Source organism: Scardinius erythrophthalmus (assembly GCF_964197995.2).
Source record: "Scardinius erythrophthalmus genome assembly, chromosome: 2".
Taxonomy (NCBI): Eukaryota; Metazoa; Chordata; class Actinopteri; order Cypriniformes; family Leuciscidae; genus Scardinius; species Scardinius erythrophthalmus.
Window position 1 is genome coordinate 70,771,575 of NC_138222.1, and position 20,000 is coordinate 70,791,574.

Genomic DNA, 20,000 nt, shown 5'->3' on the forward strand with positions numbered 1-20,000 from the left:
CCTGAGAAACGAGAGGAGCTGGGGAGGGAGGAGGGTAATCAGCTCCTGAGAAATGAGAGGAGCTGGGGAGGGAGGAGGGTAATCAGCTCCTAAGAAACGAGAGGAGCTGGGGATGGAAGAGGGTAATCAGCTCCTGAGAAACGAGAGGAGCTGGGGATGGAGGAGGGTAATCAGCTCCTGAGAAACGAGAGGAGCTGGGAATGGAGGAGGGCAATCAGCTCCAGAGAAACGAGAGGAGCTGGGGATGGAGGAGGGTAATCAGCTCCTGAGAAACGAGAGGAGCTGGGGATGGAAGAGGGTAATCAGCTCCTGAGAAACGAGAGGAGCTGGGGATGGAGGAGGGTAATTAGCTCCTGAGAAACGAGAGGAGCTGGGGATGGAGGAGGGTAATCAGCTCCTGAGAAACGAGAGGAGCTGGGGATGGAAGAGGGTAATCAGCTCCTGAGAAACGAGAGGAGCTGGGGATGGAGGAGGGTAATTAGCTCCTGAGAAACGAGAGGAGCTGGGGAGGGAGGAGGGTAATCAGCTCCTAAGAAACGAGAGGAGCTGGGGATGGAGGAGGGTAATCAGCTCCTGAGAAACGAGAGGAGCTGGGGATGGAAGAGGGTAATCAGCTCCTGAGATACGAGAGGAGCTGGGGAGGGAGGAGGGTAATTAGCTTCTGAGAAACGAGAGGAGCTGGGGATGGAGGAGGGTAATCAGCTCCTGAGAAACGAGAGGAGCTGGGGAGGGAGGAGGGTAATCAGCTCCAGAGAAACGAGAGGAGCTGAGGATGGAGGAGGAGCTGGGGAGGGAGGAGGGCAATCAGCTCCTGAGAAACGAGAGGAGCTGGGGATGGAGGAGGGTAATCAGCTCCAGAGAAACGAGAGGAGCTGGGCAGGGAGGAGGGTAATCAGCTCCTGAGAAACGAGAGGAGCTGGGATGGAGGAGGGTAATCAGCTCCTGAGAAACGAGAGGAGCTGGGCAGGGAGGAGGGTAATCAGCTCCTGAGAAACGAGAGGAGCTGGGGATGGAGGAGGGTAATCAGCTCCTGAGAAACGAGAGGAGCTGGGGATGGAAGAGGGCAATCAGCTCCTGAGAAACGAGAGGAGCTGAGGATGGAGGAGGGCAATCAGCTCCTGAGAAACGAGAGGAGCTGGGGAGGGAGGAGGGCAATCAGCTCCTGAGAAACGAGAGGAGCTGGGGAGGGAGGAGGGCAATCAGCTCCTGAGAAACGAGAGGAGCTGGGGAGGGAGGAGGGTAATCAGCTCCTGAGAAACGAGAGGAGCTGGGGAGGGAGGAGGGCAATCAGCTCCAGAGAAACGAGAGGAGCTGGGGATGGAGGAGGGTAATCAGCTCCTGAGAAACGAGAGGAGCTGGGGATGGAGGAGGGCAATCAGCTCCTGAGAAACGAGAGGAGCTGGGGAGGGAGGAGGGTAATTAGCTCCTGAGAAACGAGAGGAGCTGGGGATGGAGGAGGGTAATCAGCTCCTGAGAAATGAGAGGAGCTGGGGAGGGAGGAGGGTAATTAGCTCCTGAGAAACGAGAGGAGCTGGGGAGGGAGGAGGGTAATCAGCTCCTGAGAAACGAGAGGAGCTGGGGATGGAGGAGGGTAATCAGCTCCTGAGAAATGAGAGGAGCTGGGGAGGGAGGAGGGTAATTAGCTCCTGAGAAACGAGAGGAGCTGGGGAGGGAGGAGGGTAATCAGCTCCAGAGAAACGAGAGGAGCTGGGGAGGGAGGAGGGTAATCAGCTCCTGAGAAATGAGAGGAGCTGGGGAGGGAGGAGGGTAATTAGCTCCTGAGAAACGAGAGGAGCTGGGGAGGGAGGAGGGTAATTAGCTCCTGAGAAACGAGAGGAGCTGGGGAGGGAGGAGGGTAATTAGCTCCTGAGAAACGAGAGGAGCTGGGGATGGAGGAGGGCAATCAGCTCCTGAGAAACGAGAGGAGCTGGGGAGGGAGGAGGGCAATCAGCTCCTGAGAAACGAGAGGAGCTGGGGATGGAGGAGGGCAATCAGCTCCTGAGAAACGAGAGGAGCTGGGGATGGAGGAGGGCAATCAGCTCCTGAGAAACGAGAGGAGCTAGGGATGGAGGAGGGCAATCAGCTCCTGAGAAACGAGAGGAGCTGGGCAGGGAGGAGGGTAATCAGCTCCTGAGAAACAAGAGGAGCTGGGGATGGAGGAGGGTAATCAGCTCCTGAGAAACGAGAGGAGCTGGGGATGGAGGAGGGTAATCAGCTCCTGAGAAACGAGAGGAGCTGGGCAGGGAGGAGAGTAATTAGCTCCAGAGAAACAAGAGGAGCTGGGGATGGAGGAGGGTAATCAGCTCCTGAGAAACGAGAGGAGCTGGGGATGGAGGAGGGTAATCAGCTCCTGAGAAACGAGAGGAGCTGGGGATGGAGGAGGGTAATCAGCTCCTGAGAAACGAGAGGAGCTGGGCAGGGAGGAGGGTAATCAGCTCCTGAGAAACAAGAGGAGCTGGGGATGGAGGAGGGTAATCAGCTCCTGAGAAACGAGAGGAGCTGGGGATGGAGGAGGGTAATCAGCTCCTGAGAAACGAGAGGAGCTGGGGATGGAGGAGGGCAATCAGCTCCTGAGAAACGAGAGGAGCTGGGGATGGAGGAGGGTAATCAGCTCCTGAGAAACGAGAGGAGCTGGGCAGGGAGGAGAGTAATTAGCTCCAGAGAAACAAGAGGAGCTGGGGATGGAGGAGGGTAATCAGCTCCTGAGAAACGAGAGGAGCTGGGGATGGAGGAGGGTAATCAGCTCCTGAGAAACGAGAGGAGCTGGGGATGGAGGAGGGAAATCAGCTCCTGAGAAATGAGAGGAGCTGCTGATAATACTGAAGGAGCATATATATGTATACGGTAATAGGCGTCGTATTCCTATAGGTAGATGTGGATCAGCTGAGGGTCAGCTGATGCGAACTTGACTAACATGACCTGCCAGAACTGATGCTACGCTTGATTTTTACTAACAGGTTAAGAACAAATATATTGATATGTAATCTAGTACACTAATAAGTAAAACTTTACAATAAGGTTTCGTTCGTCAACATTAGTACATGATTTAACCAGTGGTGGACAGTAACGAAGTAAATGTAATTCGTTACTGTACTTAAGTAGCTTTTTTGCGTATCTGTACTTTACTGAAGTATTTAAATTTGGGAAGACTTTTACTTTAACTCCACTACATTTCAAAGTAAAATATCTTACTTTTTACTCTACTACATTTTCAAAATCAGTCGTTCCTTTTTATTTATGAGTGGATAAAAACTTAACTGGTCAAACGAGCCACCAATCACAGTACAGCGCGCGCGCTTTGTTTTGAACTTGCCTTGGCGGTATCCACTAAGCGCGAACCAGAGCCGTTAAATATGAGAGCTGCGACCATAGACAGTATATAAGAGGTTGCAACACACTAGGCTTTTTCGACTTGAACCGGCGCTGCACAGACCGATCAGTTTATGACATCAAAGTATAGAGCGAAATCGCTAGAGCGATTGAAAAGCATACAGAGCCGTCTACTCTCTAATCGCAGTCTGTGCAGTGTGCAGCGCCGGTTCAAGTCGAACAAGCCTACTGTGATCTCGCCGCCGCGTGGTCACGTGATTCGTGTAGCTCTCAATAGTTTCAAACAAATAGCGTTGCCAATGATTTTAAGCAGGGCAGAGAGCAGCAGCTATTATTGCAGCAATTATCGGTAAATATTGACGCATAATGAACATTGCTTATTACGTTGACACTAAAATGACTTGTATATAATAGCATTTTTATTCTAGGGAATAGCAGAAACACTGCATTAATACGTTTGGTGTTTAATTTTGGAGGGAAATTGGCTGCTCCCATAACTTAGAATATATATATATATATATATATATATATATATATATATATATATATATATATATATATATATATATAATGTATGTATGTGTGTGTGTGTGGGTGTGTGTGTATATTTAATGGCATTGTGCAGGTTTATGTGAATGTATCATAACATTAGGATGTTTATAATTATGACCATTATGACGCTTGTGAAAAATATATACAGTAAATACTGTAAAATGTATTATACCTTATGGGAACAGTCCACTTGCCTCCAAAATTAAACACACAAAAATGTATTCAAATCATATATATATAGACTAATTAATGTCGTTTTATTGATAGATTGATGTGCCAAGAGTGACATTAGAGTCTTCACGTAGACTGAGTTAAGCAAGAGTCTTGTGACAAAAATTATAATAGGACATTATAGCCATAAAAAAAAAATCATAGTACTTGGATACTCAAGTACATTTGAAGGCAAATACTTTTGTACTTTTACTCAAGTGAATGTTTAAAGGAAGCACTTCTACTTTTACTCAAGTAATATTTTACCTTGAGTATCTTTACTTTAACTCAAGTACATAGATATGTGTACTTCGTCCACCACTGGATTTAACATGAACTAACAATGATTAATACTTCTAAAGCCTTTTTTATGTTAGACTATGTTGATTTCAACACTTATTAATACACTGAACAAAATTATAAATGCAATACTTTTGTTTTGCCCCCATTTTTTCAGACTCTGGATCGGCGTATACGACAGCGTGTTCCAGGTCCTGCCAATATCCAGCAACTTCACACAGCCATTGAAGAGGAGTGGACCAACATTCCACAGGCCACAATCAACAACCTGATCAACTCTATGCGACGGAGATGTGTTGCACTGTGTGAGGCAAATGGTGGTCACACCAGATACTGACTGGTTTCCGGACCACCCCTGACCCCCCCAACACAGTAAAACTGCACATTTTAGAGTGGTCTTTAATTGTGGCCAGCCTAAGGCACACCTGTGCAATAATGCTGTCTAATCAGTATCTTGATATGCCACACTTGTGAGGTGGATGGATTATCTCGGCAAAGGAGAAGTGCTCACTAACACAAATTTAGACAGATTTGTGAACAATATTTGAGAGAAACAGGCCTATTGTGTACATAGAAAAAGTCTTAGAACTTTGAGTTCAGCTCATGAAAAATGGGGGCAAAAACAAAACTGTTGTGTTTATAATTTTGTTCAGTGTACAAAACTGTTTATTATTTATTACTGTGTTTACTAATGATTGCTTACACTATAATTAGTTTAATTGATTCTATTGCTCTCCTTATTTGTAAGTCTCTTTGAATAAAAGCCTCTGCTAAATGATTAAATGTATTATTTCACTGGATCTGAGCTAACATGAACTGACAACGAACATTTGCATCTTTATTGACTGCTGTTTTCAAATACTAAGAAACATGGTTTATTGTAAAACTGTTTTTTCTCTGAAAGTTGATATTTTTAATGCATCACTACTAGTTATAAACACATAACCACAGTCACACCGAATCAGGAATTCAGCACTATCGTGTCCATCTGATCTGTGATGGATCAAATGATGTGACATAAGAACCAAAAACTGGGACAGAAACTCTTGTTAATGTGGAGTTTTCCTTGAGCTGGTGAAAACACACTGTCAGGATGAATAAAGCGTCCGGTGAGGAATCTCACGTGTTTCTGCAGGAGTTTGCGTGGAGACGAATGAGCTTTCTAGAAGCTTCTGCGCTCTCTAATAGAAAAGCCTGTGTTGTTTCTCTCTGGAGTAATTTAACAGTGAGAAAGTGTTGAAACAGAGCTGAACCGCAGTGATTTAGGAGCGCGTTTCTGCTGTAAAACAAATGTGTTCTGCGCTCGCATTTCCCCGCTGAGGTCTTTCTTCAGGAAGAGGAATAAAAGCACAGAAGAAATCAATGCACTGCGGTTATTTGTAATCTCTGGCTGTGTCTCTCTCGGCTTCACAATAAAACATGAGAGATGGAGAAGCATCAGATACAGGAGAATAGGGAATGATATGAACAAAAATAAAGGCTCTTCTGCTGGAATTGAGCCGTTAAACCCTTTTTTCCTCTTCATTGAGCTGTGTGGAGGTGCTGCCATCTTGAATTTATAACACGTTCTGTCTGATCTAACTCAACGTCACACGAGAGAGTCTTTCTCCACACATTCACTGGCCTTTTCCACAATGATCCTGGAATACTGGGATGTGTGACGGACCCAGTACAGTCTGGACTATTGCTGCGTTCACTCAACATGAAACTCATGCACAACTCAGTAATGTGACGTCGTACATATTCAGGACTTTACTTTGACTTTTTAAGGAAAGACACCACAGGTGAAAGGGGTAAAAATGTTAACTAACAGATATCCCCATACTTACCCAGTAGATTCATCACAGCACATTAAGACATTTGTTTTGTATTACAAGTCTTCTAGGTAACACTTTACAACAAGGTTCATTAGTTAACATTACTTGACTAGATTAGTTAGCATGAACTAATCAATAAAAAGTTTTTGCCTTAATTGAACATTCTCCTGTAGGATTATAAGGATTGTTAAAGATTATAGAGACAAAAAATACATTTCGTTAGACTAACGTCACTGATGTTTCATTCACAGTAAGAGCAGGAATATGAATCAATGATTTATTTATATTTCATGTTGACAGTCCTAAAACTCAATAGTCCAAACTGCATTCACAGACATGACAGTTCACACAGTGAATCAACACATCATTTGCTTCATCTTTTATTCTCACACATTTATTTGTTAAAGGGACCGTATTCTCTCGGCAAACGTTCCAAAACAACAAGTAGAACGTTTACTCTTTCAATGGATCTGATTCATTCACAAATAACTTTTGACAAAGAATAATTTCAGTTTAACCCTCAGAGATTCATTCCAGCGCTGCATGCGGTTAGCTCTATTTAGACGGTTCGTCGGCTTTGACTAATAATCCGTATTCTTCATCGGATCGCTGTTCATTCGGTTATGTGAGTTTAGAAACCGGTTTATGACTGAGGGCTTCAACTTCATCTAATCCAATGTAAACTAGAACGAGAAGAACAGCGGTGGCCCTCAGGGTTTAGAAGAACGCTCGAGTCTTTGGTTGGTTAAACCTTTACGTTTCCCCTGTCAGTAAATCCTGGAGTTTCTTTAACCCTTTGAGTCGACAGAGCGTCCTCTACACTGAAATACTTACTTTAATAACCCTTCAGAACCTCTGATCGTGTCTGTTTTAATGTTGTTGATCAGCACATCTACACCTCAACGCTCAAACGGAGATTCTCATGTTCAGCTTGTCAAAGAGACTCTCAATATGGACTTGTGTTGAACCTGGAACTTTGCTTTACAAACGCATTGATTTGCATGCTATTGATCAATATAAACATCTACAAATCGGCATTTTTGTCTTGTTTTCCAGCACTAATATCTGAACATTCTTAAATCAAGATACAATTACTTTAGATGCAAAACCTGAGCTGATAAGAAGTCTTGTTTTCTGAGTTATTGCTAAAAGTTAGTTTATTACTAAAACAAGAAAAAATACATGCCGATGGGATCAGAAATATAAACGTGTTTTCCTTTTGAATGAAGTTTAAGTTTGGCCCATTGGTATACACGAGTAAATGCATATTGATTTAAGAATGTTCAGATATTTGTACTGTAGAACAAGATATACCGAGGAGGAAATATGAAACAAAATACTGAGGAGGAACAGCACTTTTTACAGTGTAAAACCCCATGGCATTAGTTCATCAATCACTACGCTGGAATTTCAAATAGTCCAAAAATTGGTCATAAAGACATATTTGTTACATTTCTACCAATTGCCATTGGCTTGGCTTGCTTAGTTGGGGACATTCAATTTAACATTTAATATCCATGCATCAGTCCTGTTCCGACTGGTTAAAGCTAAAAGAATTAGATGCGATTTCTAATTTTTGCCCTCAAAACAGGAAGTGAATTAATTTAGCACCTGTGCGACAGGAAGTGAGGAGCTTCTGGACACAAAGGGTTAAAGTTGACATAAATGTAGACGTAACGACGACACAGCGAAGATGGAACAGAGGCACTGAAATAGAGTCCCTTTAACTGGAGTTTAGATGTTTTGAGCAGTGAACAGTGCGTGTTGTTGGGGTTAAGGGAGGGTTATGTGGGGGTTATTGGTAAGGTTAATACTCTGGAGAAGTGCAGTCCCATTGTCAGATGCCTGAATATCACACATCTGAGGATCGCAGCGCAACTCATTCGTCTTCAGTAGAAATCTTCAGCAAGTCCCACTTCTTTAAATTCGACAGAGTAATTAAACTCTGGTGATTTTCATATTCAGCCTCATTTTCCACATGTGAAAATAAATCGCTGGACATTGATGTTTTCCGCTGCGTCTCTGGGCGTGCACTTCATCCAGAGATGTGTTTAGCGTGATTAGACAGGTCGTTCATTAGTGGGGTTTGTGCTGTTTAATTACCTTTGTCGAGTAGCCATTCGTCAACTACCCGACCGAGTCGGTACGGGATTCTTTGCCTAGCAATAGCCAGCCGTTCATTATCAAAGTTCCCTTTGAAGAACAAACAAATTCAACAGGTTACAATCTGGAAGGTCAAAGGTTAAAGATTAGAGGTTAGAGAGAACGTTTAGCAGGTTATGAACTTTAAAATCAGATTTAACACCTTCAAGGCTTTAAACATCGTTTTTGAGGTTAGAAAGTGAACCAAGCTCTGGTTACCATGTGTTTTAAACATGAGTTAAGCATATTTATGAGTCATTTTAGAGGTTGAATATTACTTATGGATAATAATTACAGTGCATTAAAGTGTCATAATGAAGGTGGAAAAGCAACATCAAATCATTGTCATTCTCATTAAAAAATGCATAAAGAACATTTTCATATCAGTCCTGGTGAACATCAAAACTGTAAATCTGCAGGAAGATGTTTTCTGTTTCAGGTCAAACAACCAAATGTTCTTGAGCGCATTGATTTAGTTTGATTATCACTAACTAAACAGAAAACCATAAACCATTCTTTACCTGAAAAAAGTAAGAATTAAGGCAACTTTTCCATTTTTGTTTCATTTAACTTTAAGTACTAAAATAACAAGAATTTAATCTGAAATAATAAACACAAACTATATAGACATATTAAAAATCACATACTATTAAAAATAACAAGAACCCAACCAATGCAAATTCAAAATATGAATCCAAACTAGAATAGCAGTGATCACACCAAACCTGTTTGATTTGTAGACACACACACTGAGAATAAATCAGTGTGTCGCTGAAGGACCTGCGGAGATCATTATGATTCATATATATAAACACTTATTGTGAGAGAAAATCACACTGAGAATGTGCGAATCTGCTGGCATGACGTCTCGCTCTGTGAGGGACAGTCGGCGTTGTAGTGAATCAGAGTCAGTTCTTTAATTATCTTCAGCAATCTTTCCTCTCTGTCTTTAATGAAGTCGCTGCTAGCGGAGCGACGGACTCTTAATAACTCCTGCATCTCGACTGCAAACGATCTCATCATAATCCACACATGCATCTGTACCCGCGCTGGCCATCAGAGTCAGCTTTATTAGCAAGATCAGATCCTCCTGGGTCATATCTCAACACGGCATTCTCCTCAGACTCGTGTGTGTCAAGTATTGCTTGCGTGAAGTATTCAGATGGTTTCTTTCAGGGGTGTAAAATACTTGAGTAATTTTACTATACTATTTCACTATACTTAAGTATTATTATGGGTGATTTGTACTTTACTCAAGAGCATGTTCTTCTACTTAAGGCCAGACACTACAGGCAATACAGTTGTTTTTTCATGCACTAGTTAATTTAGAGATTTTGTCTTATTTCAGACTACACTGTAAAATCTAATTAGTTAGGCACACTTGAAAAAAGCATGCAAACTAAAGACTACCTCAAAAAACGAAGTAAAGTGAACTAGTTCTAACAAATTCTTAGTTAGTATAGTTCACTTACACAAGAGTTCTAGTAACTAAAAAAGAATAAATAATAAATAAAATGTAATTGTTACCATTGTTGTGTTTTGTGCGCTGAATGTTGAAGTCTGTGTGTGACTCAAGCATGATGTTGTCACAAATATAGAGAGAAAATATAAACAAAAGTAAAATTTTCACAAGGCTTTTTTCAAAATATCATTATTCAACATGAAAAATAGACTAGATAATGACTTTGTTAGAAGCTAAAGGTCACCTTTTCAACACAGCCTGTGTATTACTTCCCTTCCTTTGAAACCGAATAACTGTGATTTCTTGTTGCATTGCTGCATCAGTAGCAAGAGAATTACAATCATATCAATGAAGTTCCAAGTGCCCAACCAAAGGAACACTGATCACCATAAGCGTGAGTTCAAACTATTTATTATTTTAGGAAATTTCAATTTATGAAGTCAGCTTTTGTGATGTCTCAAAGGTGTCAGTTGTATTGATAATTCAACTTTCAAGATGACGTTGGGAAATTAGTGAATGCAACTAGAGAAAAGTATCTGCAAAAGTGGAGGAAATTCTTTTATGCTCGATAAAATGGCGCTCAAATCAATCATTAAATCTTAATTTGGGTTTTCTGAGTAAACTATAGTATGTGAACAGAAGAGAAGATTTTTACAATTAAGTTAAGACATTAAGTAAAGTTAACTAATAAACCTTAGTTAGAGCAACTGTTGGATTTTTATTTTATTACACTTTATCTATTTGCGTCTGTATATTTCAATTACAATACATGTTGTTAAATGAGTTTTTTCTCCACTTCAGTAACACTTACATACACCAAAATTTAGAGTTTTGTTCACATCTATATTCTGAAGGTTTTTACTGAGGGGTTTGTTCATGTCTCCTTTAACCTGATTTTTATAGCATTTTATTCCTAAAAACATGGAGAAAATGTGTGTTTTTTTCCATCTGTTGACAATATTTTCTGATTTATGGAGTGATAAAATAGATATCCCAAATCCACTCAATAATTTTTTTTAACTCTAATATCTCAACAAAATCAAACAGGAATTTTGAATCTGGCTTTATCTAATGTTCATATTTATATTCTGGAAATGTATGCATATTAGTGCATTTAATGCATAGATTGATTTTAAATATAACGTTTTAGAAAACTTGTAATAGAAAATGTAATGAACTGTGATTAATTAACTGGTTAAGAATGGTAATATCTACTAGTATTAGTTAGATCATTAAGTGTCCTGCCATAATTACATTTTCCAAAGAAAAATACAGTACTTTTCACTCATTGTTTGCCGGATTACATCTTACTTCAAATACAGTTTACAGTTGTACTTTTTTACTTTCACTCTAGTATGTTTTTAGCTAGATACTTTTAATCGAGTATACGTAATTCACACAGTATCCATACTTCCACTTATATGATTTATTTTCACTTGTGTAATTTTCTGAGTATTTTACACCTCTGGTTTCTTTTACATTTGAGATCACTGTGAGACCGAGTGTTTGTGAGATGGAAACAGCCCTCACAACATTTATATAAAACACATCAGATGCGGTTTCATTCTCTCGTTTCACACAACCTTATCCTGGAAAGTGACATCTTTATCCGAGAGTCTCTTCAAACACACACCAGCTCGTCTGGAAATGCAGGATTCATTGTGACGGTGATGTGATGAAGGCAGAGATCTCACGCTGAGCTCCTCACACACACACACACACACACACACACACACACACACACACACACACACACACACACACACACACACACATCTCACGCTGAACTCCTCATGAAATATCTCATTCTACTCCTGATAAGCATTACGAAAGCAGAGAAAATAGTCACACTGATGACCATATCCACCCACCACACACACACACACACACACACACACACACACACACACACACACTCGTGAGTCTCACTCTACTGGGAATATCATTGTAAAGTAACACTTTACAAGACAGCTCATTAAATAATGCTCACAATTTAACTATTTATGTTATATTGTTACATCATACTGACATTTTATTTAGAGAAATTAAATCAGATGAATGTACAATTATTATTTTTTAATATTTCATGTACCATACAACTGTTATTTTGTGCTCCTCTGAAGAACTCTGGTTTATTTTAGTTTAACTTTTAAGGATTGTCTGAAAGTAAAGGTGTTTCAGGCAGAATCTATGATGAGTCCCTCGTTCACAAACAAACAATAATTAATAAAGTCTCCTTACATATGGACTTGTTCTGAGAGACCTTAGAAGAATAGTGATTAGATGATTTTATCCTCAAGCTTCAGATCTATGGTTTCCATGTCCGACTTCACAGTTATCTGTTTGAAACTCAATATTTAAGACATTATCAATAACAAATGATCCCTCAGTAATGCCCTTCAGCATGACACCCCCCCCCCCCCCACACACACACACACACACACTTCTAACCCAGTTCACGTTAACTTCACTCCAGAACCCGTTGCTATGGCGACGGCTCGGAGACTCGGATCAATCCCGGACGGGTTTCAGATTCTGCTCAACATTCTACCCACAATGCCACTGCGCTAACTGGGTCACGGGGTATTTATACTCCTCCGGTCTCCTCGCGTCACACCGCACTCGTTCGCTGAGGAGGAGCGCAGATCCGCTTCATTAACATTCATCTCAGTCATTATGACACCAGTATATATTCATATCCAGCTGTGTGTTAGTGTGAGTTTACTGTGGTGAAACTCCACATGAATCACACATTTGACCGAACGCGTTCGACCACCAGAGATTGATCATATTAGATGCTGTTCAACAAGCTCTATAGCTAAATACAACTCATTTACAACTCATAACTGATGAACTTTACACAGTTATTGGACTGAACTCATAACTAACTGGACCTTCATATCCGGCAAGCTCCAGCAATACAAATTGTTAAGTCTAAATCTTTTTAACTTAGCTTTTAGTTAAGGGTATTCTGTTCATTGAAGTAATAACTTATTTGTATTTAGGTTTTTTTCCCATCTACACTGATCTCACTATACAGTTGGTAAATGTTTTTATACATGTATGTTTTTAATTCTAACTGTGAAGCACTCTGGGCAACAACGTCGCTATTAAAGTTGAAGTTGAACTGAATTGATCTTAATAATGACTCTATTGTCTTTACAGCCAAATATGAGTTTGCATCACTGATTCTGTTATGCTCCTGTTTATGACTATGAAGCTGCTGTAAAACTACTGTACCTGTACTGTATAAAGCTGGACAGACACAAACAGGTTTGGTGTGATAGTTTGAATCATTCAATGTGTAACAGTTTATGACCATCATTTAAACAAAAATCATCTTCCTCAATGACAGAGAGAGTGTGTGTGTGTGTGTGTGTGTGTGTGCACTCACCTGAAGGGAAGCGCTCGATCACGGGCAGATTGTCCACCTGTAGTGTAGCGTTCCCGCCGCTGCGAGTGAACCGCACCACATGATACTTCCCATCGCTCACCATCACGCCAGCCTCCTCGATGACGATATCATCCGTCCCCACGTTAAAGATCACGCCGACCTTCCCACGCTCCTGACACACACACACACACAGGGGAAAGAGAGAGAGAGAGAGATCAGGGGCGGGTCAGCATGAAGCATGTGATTTTACACCCAGAAATCATCTCTTCATCCGGATGCTTTTTTCACTGCAGGTCAAACTCATTAATCAATGCTTTCTTCTACTATTTGCTGATGCTCAGTCTCTTCCAAACTAATCCAAACTCTGTTTCCTCTCAAATTCACACACACACACAGTTGAGTCATCTGCCCCGCCCCTATCTGCTATTGGTCAGTCAAACTGATAGTCCCGCCCCATCTGCTATTGGTCAGTCAAACTGATAGTCCCGCCCCCAACATGCCGCCCAGCCACAGCAAGTCAAAGCAAGTAGGTTTGCTGTCAGTGAAACAAAGTAAAAAAATATATGCTCCCTTTCAAGGGAACTCGCGCTTTGGGAACGCCTCCGCGTGATGGTGTCTGAAGCACGTGTGTCAACTGGTCCGATGGCGAGACGGAACGTCACATGGTTTTTTCGTCACAACACTTTTTTAATAGCCTACTTAAAGTGTTTATTACACATAAATTACTAAATTCTAAAAATGAATAAATGTAAATTGCATTTACAATCCTGTGAAAACCGCACCCCCAGCACCCCTGCAATTATGGCACAATCGTGCTGAGATTAGGAACAAGAATCATGGGGGCTCGACAACGACACTCTCAGCCGAAGCCTTCTAAGCAGAAGCCGGATCTGAGGACCGTTCTTTCCATGAAGAAGGCTTCGTTCAAAATGCTCAAGTTCAAAATGTTGACTTTGAAGCAGATCGTGACTCACATCAGATCCGAGGACTGGTTTGTCATGATAGATCTGAAAGACACATACTTCCATGTCTCTATCCTTCCAAAACACAAGAGTTCCTGCGGTTTGCTTTCGGGGCGAAGCGTACCAATATCTGGTTCTTCCATTGGGCCTGTCATCCCGCACGTTCACCAAACGCGTAGATGAGCTCTATCACCCCGCTCAGGCTGCAGGGAACTCGCATTCTGAACTATATAGACGACTGGCTTTTCCTAGCAGAGTCGGAACAGCTGGCGGTTCGGCATCGAGATGTCATTCTCGCTCACTTTGGTTCTCCCTCATACAACCAGCCCCCCTGGGGATAGACATGGCCGAGGCTATGTCTGGTCTGTATGCTTTTCCCCCGATTGCTCTGCTCCCAGGAGTTCAGGAGAAGGTCCACCAGGATGGATTAAGTCTATTGCTAGTAGCACCGTACTGGCTGAGCCGAATATGGTTCTCGGACCAAGTGTTCCTCCTCAACGGCTCTCGTTTGGAGATTCCGGACAGAAGGGACCTTCACCCTTGCCCAGAGATATGGAAACTGTGGGTTTGGCCTCTGAGAGGGCCCAGCTCATAGACTCAACCGAGGTTGTAGAGACCATACTTCACTCCAGAACTCTGTCTACGAGGAAACTTTACTCCCTGAAGTGGAAACTTTTCACTTCTTGGCGCAACAGTGGGATCCAGTTGCACCTGTCCGGTTGGTTCAGTGCTAGAGTTTCTACAAGATCGCTTTTCAGCAGGGCTATCCCCTTCTACATTAAAAGTTTACGTGGAGGCCATAATGGCTTACCATGTCCCACGCCCCAGGTTTATTAGGTTGAGGACTGCCATTCGTACCAGGGTTCCTGGACGTGGCTAATGTTTTAGAAGGCTTATCTGCGGCTGACTGAAGAAGGCTTTTCTGCCTTTAAAAACAGTCTTCCTTCTAGCCATTTCTTCTCTTAAAAGAGTAGGAGATCTTCAGGTCTTACTGGTATCCTCCACGTGTCTTGAGTTGGGCCCTGGGATGGTTAAGGCATTTCTTTACCCTAAACCGGGCTATGTCCCGAAGGTGCCGACCATCGTTTTGCAAGCCTTTTGACCTCCTCCTTTCAGAGATCAGGACCAGGAAAAGTGAACCTGCTCTGTCCAGTAAGAGCGCTGGATACATATGTCCACAGAGATGAAAATCTGATCAGCAGTTTGTTTGTTTCGGATCACCAAAGAAAGCTCTTCCTGCTTCAAAGCAGACAGTCAGCCAGTGAATTTTTGAGGCTATCTCTCTTGCTAATGAGTTCTCCGGTCAGCCTTCACCTTTAGCTGTCAGAGCTCATTCTGCCAGGAGTATGGCGGCCTCCAAGGCCTTCATTTCGGGTGTATCCCTTCAAGAGGTTTGTGATGTGGTGGGTTGGTCTTCCCTGCTCATATTCGTGAGGTTTTATAGCCTGAACGCTGCCCCAGGTTCTCAGGTGCTATGTCTTAGTTGTGCCACAGTTTCACACAGACAGGCACTTGTAAGTACGGTGTTTGGGCATTATCATTCCCAAAGCGCCATCGACGCAGCATCCCGTTCTCTTCTCAGGGAACTATGGTTACAGTCGTAACCTGAGGAGCTTTTTCTGACCTCCTGAATCAAGAAAAGTACCATGTTTTTAGACACCGCTAACCCGAATGCAACCCAACAGCTCCATTCAGCATCATATAAATGTTTGATCTGTGTGTGTGTGTGTGACTGTGAGTCTGAGAGTGAAGAGAAACCGGAAGTCAAGATGAATGATTCAACGATTCAGGCACGTGAATCAATGGAAGCTCTTCCCTGAAGCGAGAGCGAGGAGTGTTGTGTACACGTTGCGTCATGCCGTGTTTATTCCAGCCGTTCTAAGATGAACTCATTTATTTATGTAGCAAATATATGAATTCATACGCACAAAACACCAACAGCCAAATGTGCTTCTGTGACGAATGGACGATCCATGAACCCGATCTAAAAATAATTGTCCTTGTTTTTCCTCAATACAAAATATCCTTAAAGCAAGACACATTTACCTGGGAAATTAAATCGCATGAGATATTAAGACTGCTTAAAATGTGAAAAACATGCAACAAAACAAGAAGCACCCATTAATGTTCTTCCTCAGTGTATATATATATGCCTCCTGATGCTAAGTGAGTTGATTAAATTAATGAGCTCCTCCCATGTTAATTAGGTTAATTATCTGAACATGCTCTTCTCCGAACATTGTTAATAAAACATCATGTCTTGTTTTCCAGCACAAATATCTAAACATTCTTAAATCAAGATACATTTACTGCAGATATTTGTTCTCATTTTAACCATAAACTCATTTAGAACATAAACTCATAAGAATGATTAGATATTTGTCTAAATTAGTTTGGAATATACTGTAAGTCGCAGAAGATGATGAAAAAACATAAGTTATATTCTGGAAGATTCTGTAACTTCTCTGTCTCTGTCAGTATCATGGCTCTCTCTCTCTCTCTCTCTCTCTATGTCAGTATCATGGCTCTCTCTCTCTCTCTCTCTCTCTATGTCAGTATCATGTCTCTCTCTCTCTCTCTCTCTCTCTCTCTATGTCAGTATCATGGCTCTCTCTCTCTCTCTCTTGCTCTCTCTCTGTTAGTATCATGGCTCTCTCTCTCTCTCTCTCTATGTCAGTATCATGGCTCTCTCTCTCTCTCTCTCTCTCTCTCTCTCTCTCTCCCTGTCAGTATCATGTCTCTCTCTCTCTCTCTCTCTCTCTCTCTCTCTATGTCAGTATCATGGCTCTCTCTCTCTCTCTCTCTCTCTCTCTCTCTCTCTCTCTCTGTCAGTATCATGTCTATCTCTCTCTCTCTCTCTATGTCAGTATCATCTCTCTCTCTCTCTCTCTCTCTCTCTCTCTCTCTGTCTATGTCAGTATCATGTCTCTCTCTCTCTCTCTCTCTCTTGCTCTCTCTCTGTTAGTATCATGGCTCTCTCTCTCTCTCTCTCTCTATGTCAGTATCATGGCTCTCTCTCTCTCTCTCTCTCTCTCTCTCTCTCTCTCTGTCAGTATCATGTCTCTCTCTCTCTCTCTCTCTCTCTCTCTCTATGTCAGTATCATGGCTCTCTCTCTCTCTCTCTCTCTCTGTCAGTATCATGTCTCTCTCTCTCTCTATGTCAGTATCATGTCTCTCTCTCTCTCTCTCTCTCTCTCTCTCTGTCAGTATCATGTCTCTCTCTCTCTCGCTCTCTCTCTGTTAGTATCATGGCTCTCTCTCTCTCTCTCTCTCTCTCTCTCTCTCTCTCAGATGTGTGTGTGTGTGTGTGTGTGTGTGTGTGTGTGTGTGTGTGTGTGTGTGTGTGTGTGTGTGTGTGTGTGTGTGTGTGTGTGTTTGAGAGGTGGTGAAATGTGACACGCGTTGCAACAGATGGTTTGTAAATGCGTCTCGTTCGCTGTGTGAACGTTAGCTAACACGCTCAGCAAACTCTGAATACTAATGAAGTGATGAAAGCAGCCTGACCTCTGACCTGACACAGCCACGCCCACTCATCCTGTCAATCATCACTGTACTGAACTGTGTGTGTGTGTGTGTGTGTGTGTGTGTGTGTGTGCGTGTGTGTGAATGAGTGAGAGTGTGTGCGTGTGTGTGAGTGTGTGTCCTTCATTTGTCCTTCTGTTCTGCATGTCGATCTGTGTAAACACAGATAAATCACAGTCTGTTCACACTCTCTTACACACACACACACACACACACACACACACACACACACACACACACACACTCACACACACAGGCTTATTTAACTATGTAAATGAGTTGATTATAATGAATGCGCAGAAGCACAAACCGGTGAGAGATTTCAGCTCTTTCATGCGCTTAGGGTTAAAACATAAAATAACATTTTTGTTACCTAACTGAAATATCATAAAATATATATTTAAAAAAAACACACACAACAAAATTACTAAAACTTTAAAATTAGAAACTTTTAAAATACAAAAATTAAAGTTAATTTGAAAAATGAAAGGTCCTCTGACATGCTGGATGCTCTTATATAGGCTTCAGGGGTCCCTAATACTGTACCTGAGGCCTCCAGCCAGTCCCACAGTGAGCCCTCCTCAGGACCAGCCATTTCTGTGTCTGTAGCTTTAAATGCTAATGAGGAGGACAGAGGCGGGGCAAGGTGGAGGGTGGGGGTGTGGCCTTGACCAGCTTGGGGCCGGCAGAGAATGTCTAATAGGAAGAGAACTGGCACTCTCTGCTTACTTCCGGTTTCTGGACCGGCTGCAGTAACACGTCTCTGTCCATGCGGGGGCGCTCGCGGGCGAGTGCAGAATGAATGGAGGTCTATGGCGAAATACCCTCAAAACCCACTTTTCTCAGGATATAATTTTTTGTCTAGTAATTTGAATGTTGTATTCGAAAGAAGATGCAAAGAAATTACACATTGCTGGGTGTTAGATTTTTTAGAGTCACTTATTTGGTTTAAAAAGTCTTTTAAAATGTCAATGACGTCAGAATGCTGACGTCTTTAGCAGAATGCTAGCGTGTTATGGGCAACAACAACTCAACCTGTAAGAAATCGAAAAGAAATAAGTGCTCGTTCATTCAACTTTCGACCCATAACCCATGTTGAACTTGCAAAACCTACAATAAAATCTGAGATTTCGGCAATCTGAGAAAAACGGCAATCAGGTGAAAGAGACACATTTAGCCGTATAGCCCCATAGACTCCCATTCAGTCTGCACTCGCCCGCGATCACCCCCAGTGGAACTCTAATGGAACTGCAACCAAGATCGATACAATGGGGCTGATAGGAAGTGCCAAGGCTCTCCGTAGACGGGCTCTGGGGCCGGTATCATGCGCTAATGTTTACAGTGGATGTAGCAATGGCTCAGACACGCAGTCGTTTTCCAGTTTGACCCAGAATCCGATCCGGATGGAGAAGCTCCTGAAGAACTCAGCGGATACAGCAGGACGTCTCCGGATGGTCAGTTTAAAATATAGTGTCTGGATACAGTACTTTAGTTGGTTTGTTTATGTATGCCGTCACAGTTAGTATCACGTAGCTAACGCTAGCCTACACTGTTGGCTTTTCATGTTGCTATCGTTCATCTAGCATCTATATCAGTGATCTTTGTAGTTTAGAGAAGACTGTACTCTGGCTAATATTTAATGATAAAGTTCTCCATGTCCACGTATACTGAAGTCATGTTACACATAATAACCCATGATTTACTCCTGAAGATTTACCTCTACTCAACACTCATATATGTATAAAATATCAGCTATAGACACTAACCAGCGCCACCATATTAGTCTTAGACCTCTGCCGTTGTGCTCATTTGTACATCCAAACACTGGGCAACTGCCATGCTCCGCTCGTTTGCTAGCCATGATGTCTCTCGAGGAGAAACCAATATCGCGCTCGCACGGTCATAGCAGAGAGAGTGGAGGTAACCGTTCCCGTAAGACGACACAAGGGAAGATTCCAGACCGGCCCGTCTGAGCTTTCCCTTTCTCCAAGGCGGAACTCAAATCAATGCTAAAAACCTCATAAAGTGACACTTTCATGCCATGGGACCTTTAACAAAACTATAACAGCATCTCTCCTGATTCTGCTGAAGAGCTTCTTCGTGTGATAACTCTTCTGTTAATTAATGTTCTCAGCGCTGTAAGCTAATGATGGACGGCTTTAATTAGATTATAATGAACCGCTGAGGAGACAGACAGACGTCAGTGTGAGACGTATGTGTGTGTGTGTGTGTTCACAATAAAGACATGATGTTCTTCACAGCTGTGACGTCACTTACAACAAAATCCAAAAAACAAAATGTGTGTCTGG

The 20,000-nt window shown here is 42.3% G+C and overlaps 1 protein-coding gene across 1 annotated transcript in view; it reads right to left on the reverse strand.

Moving 5' to 3' along the window:
* Positions 1 to 20,000, reverse strand: part of nrxn2b (neurexin 2b) — a 383,071-nt gene that overhangs the window by 59,548 nt on the left and 303,523 nt on the right. Inside the window, 2 exon segments of the mRNA XM_081353640.1 lie at positions 8,313 to 8,402; positions 13,208 to 13,379. Of these exon segments, the coding sequence (XP_081209766.1) occupies positions 8,313 to 8,402; positions 13,208 to 13,379 (262 nt within the window).